Raw genomic sequence first — 2661 nt, forward strand, 5'->3', positions numbered from 1 at the left:
GCTGGAGGCACAGAGGTGCGACAGTGCAGCTGCCTGCACTCCTGCACCAGACGCCCGTCCGCACGGAAGCCGCACGGAGAGACCGCCTCCCCCTTATACATCCTCCAAACAAACGCAGCAGCAGCAGCTGAAACAGAAACCAAACCCGCAGCAGCAGCAGCACCAGCAGCAGCAGCAATCGATAAACGGACACGAAACACCAGCAGCAGCAGATGAAACAGAAATCGATGCAGCAGCAGTGGCATATGAGGCAGAAACCGAACCAGCAGCAGCAGCAGAAGCAGCAACAAATAAAACAGCAGCAGCTCAGGCAGAAACCAACAAACCAGCAGCAACAGCTGAAGCTGAAATCGAAGCAGTTTCAGCAACGGATGGCAGTGCAGCAGCCAGAAAAGCAGAGCGTTCGGGTGTACCGACAGGGGAGGGAAAGCGGGGATCGGCGTCGGTATGTCAGCGCAAGTGAAGGCCACGGTCACAGACGGTTGGAGGGGTCCTGCCGTTGCTGTGTAGCTGCGTTCAAGGCAGCTGAGTCGAGCGAAAGAAAGCGAGGGAAAGCTGCAAAAAAAAGAGGAATGGGGTTTCTAGAGGAGTGCTGAAGAGAAAATATTCAATAATTTAACCATAAATGCAACAAAAAACGAAGAACAAATGCAATTAACCCGAGGTTTCCACTTTTTCATTCAGAATTTGCAAATCGAGCTGTCGATACACCTGAACACAGCGGCGCGGGGCCGGGTATACCGCTGGTTTCCCGCGAGAAACTTCTTGAAATTTCTTCTTTTTTAAACTTAAAACAAGAATTTCAGTTGTCACAGTTTCCTGGTTTCTAATGAAATTCATTTTTTTACTGCAGGGCTGTCTGGCGTCCATTGACGCTGGCTGCATGCAGCAGCGCAGCAGACGAAGCCGACCCCCTTTTCTTTTCTTCTTTTTGAGCGATGGTGTTTGCATATCGAGTGATCAGAATATTTATCCTTCTCTTTTTCTTCTCATCTTCGTGAAACTCAAGGAAAATCCACGCTATTCTTAAGCAGCTTCCGCTGCTGTTGCAATTGCATGCATGCATGCCTGCATGCATGCAGAAGTTTGAACGTATGTAAGCAGTGGTTGTTGCTGCTGCTGCAGCAGAAATGGCGGTTTTGTATCCACCGAAGACTTGAATAAAATTCATCTGAGGCGGAGACGAGCAGAGCCCCTCTCTCGTTGACTTTGTTGCAAGGGAGAAGACACGGTGTTCGCTGCTGTGGTTGCTGAGCTGCTGCTGGTATTTATATATTTCTCTCAGCTTTAATGCATTTATTCTTCTCACTTGCATGCAGCTTGCCTGAGGTAGAAAGACAAAAACAGAGATCAACGACGCCCTGACGTCAACCGGTAGCGGCGGCGAGCCGCAGCTGCTGCTGCTGCAGCTGCTGCAGCATTCCCTAAACCAGCTGCAGCAAAGGGAAGACCAGCAGCAGCAGCAGCAGCATCAGCAGCAACAGCAGCAGGAAGGATAACAACAGCAGGAGCAGCAGTATTATTATTAATATTATTTTTTGTGTTTATTAATATTATAAAGATGGAGGGGTATTCAAGCCAAGGAGGATACGGTTTAGCGGTTGATTCGGGTTCTCCCATGGGTGTTGGTTTTGAGGGTTCAGAAATACACCATCATCATCAGCAGCAGCAGGAGCAGCAGCAGCAGCAGCAGCAGCAGCAGCAGGAGGAGGATGACGAGCAGCAGCAGGAGATAGATCAAGAAGATACATGGGCTGTTGTTGGAGCTTTCTTTGAGGGCAAGGGTTTGGTCTCCCAGCAAGTTGAAAGTTTCAATGATTTCGCCAGCTACAAACTCCAGGAAATCATAGATGCTTTGCCCCCCATAGAAATCAAGTATGTAAACCCTAAACCCTAAACCCTAAACCCTTATTTTATATTTATTTTTTTTTTTTTTTTTTTTTTTTTTTTTTTTTTTTTTTTTTTTTTTTTTTTTTTTTTTTTTTTTTTTTTTGAATTATACTTGTGCAGAAAACACACTGAAAACACTCAATGCAGCTCCTTCTATACAGATATTTCTTTGTCTTCTCTTTCCCTCTTAACCCTAACCCTATTCTTTTATTTGTTTATTCTTTATTGTCTAGTATTTATGATTTGTTATTTATTATTTATTATTTATTATATATTATTTACAGTGTATTTTATATTACATAATGTGTATTATTGAATACACACAATAAACCCTAAACCCTAAACCCTAAACCCTAAAAAACAAACACTCCCACAAAACAAGAACCACCAAGCACGAATAACGAAGCGCAGCAAAACGAACAGAAAAAAAAACAAAGTAAAGGACAAGTGTGGGGTGTATGTACACCGCAGGCCTTCACCGCAGTACAGACCCGAAGAAGACGTGGAGCTGGGCGTGTGTTACCGGCTGAAGTTTGGTCAGCTTTCTCTCAACCGCCCAGCAGCACAAGAAAAAGAAGGAATGCAGAAAAACCTTTGGCCGCAAGAATCAAGAACAAGAAACCTCACATACAGCAGCTCTCTCTTTGTCTCTATTGAACAAACTACTTATAGAATTGATCCTGTTACTAATGAAGAGGTATGGTTGTTTATATATATATATATATATATATATATATATATATATATATATATATATATATATATATATAT

At 43.6% G+C, this 2661-nt stretch overlaps 1 protein-coding gene across 1 annotated transcript in view; it reads left to right on the top strand.

The window, feature by feature from the left end:
* Positions 1-1561: 1561 nt before the first annotated feature.
* EMH_0073230 (DNA-directed RNA polymerase II subunit RPB2, putative) overlaps positions 1562-2661 on the top strand; it is a gene marked incomplete at both ends in the record, with an annotated part of 1334 nt that continues 234 nt past the window's right edge. The window contains 2 exons of the mRNA XM_013499300.1: positions 1562-1875; positions 2362-2426. Coding sequence (XP_013354754.1) covers positions 1562-1875; positions 2362-2426 — 379 coding nt within the window. The remainder of the gene's footprint in view (positions 1876-2361; positions 2427-2661) is intronic.

This window comes from Eimeria mitis, genomic scaffold (genome assembly GCF_000499745.2).
Source record: "Eimeria mitis Houghton genomic scaffold, Emh_scaff4192, whole genome shotgun sequence".
Classification (NCBI taxonomy): Eukaryota; Apicomplexa; class Conoidasida; order Eucoccidiorida; family Eimeriidae; genus Eimeria; species Eimeria mitis.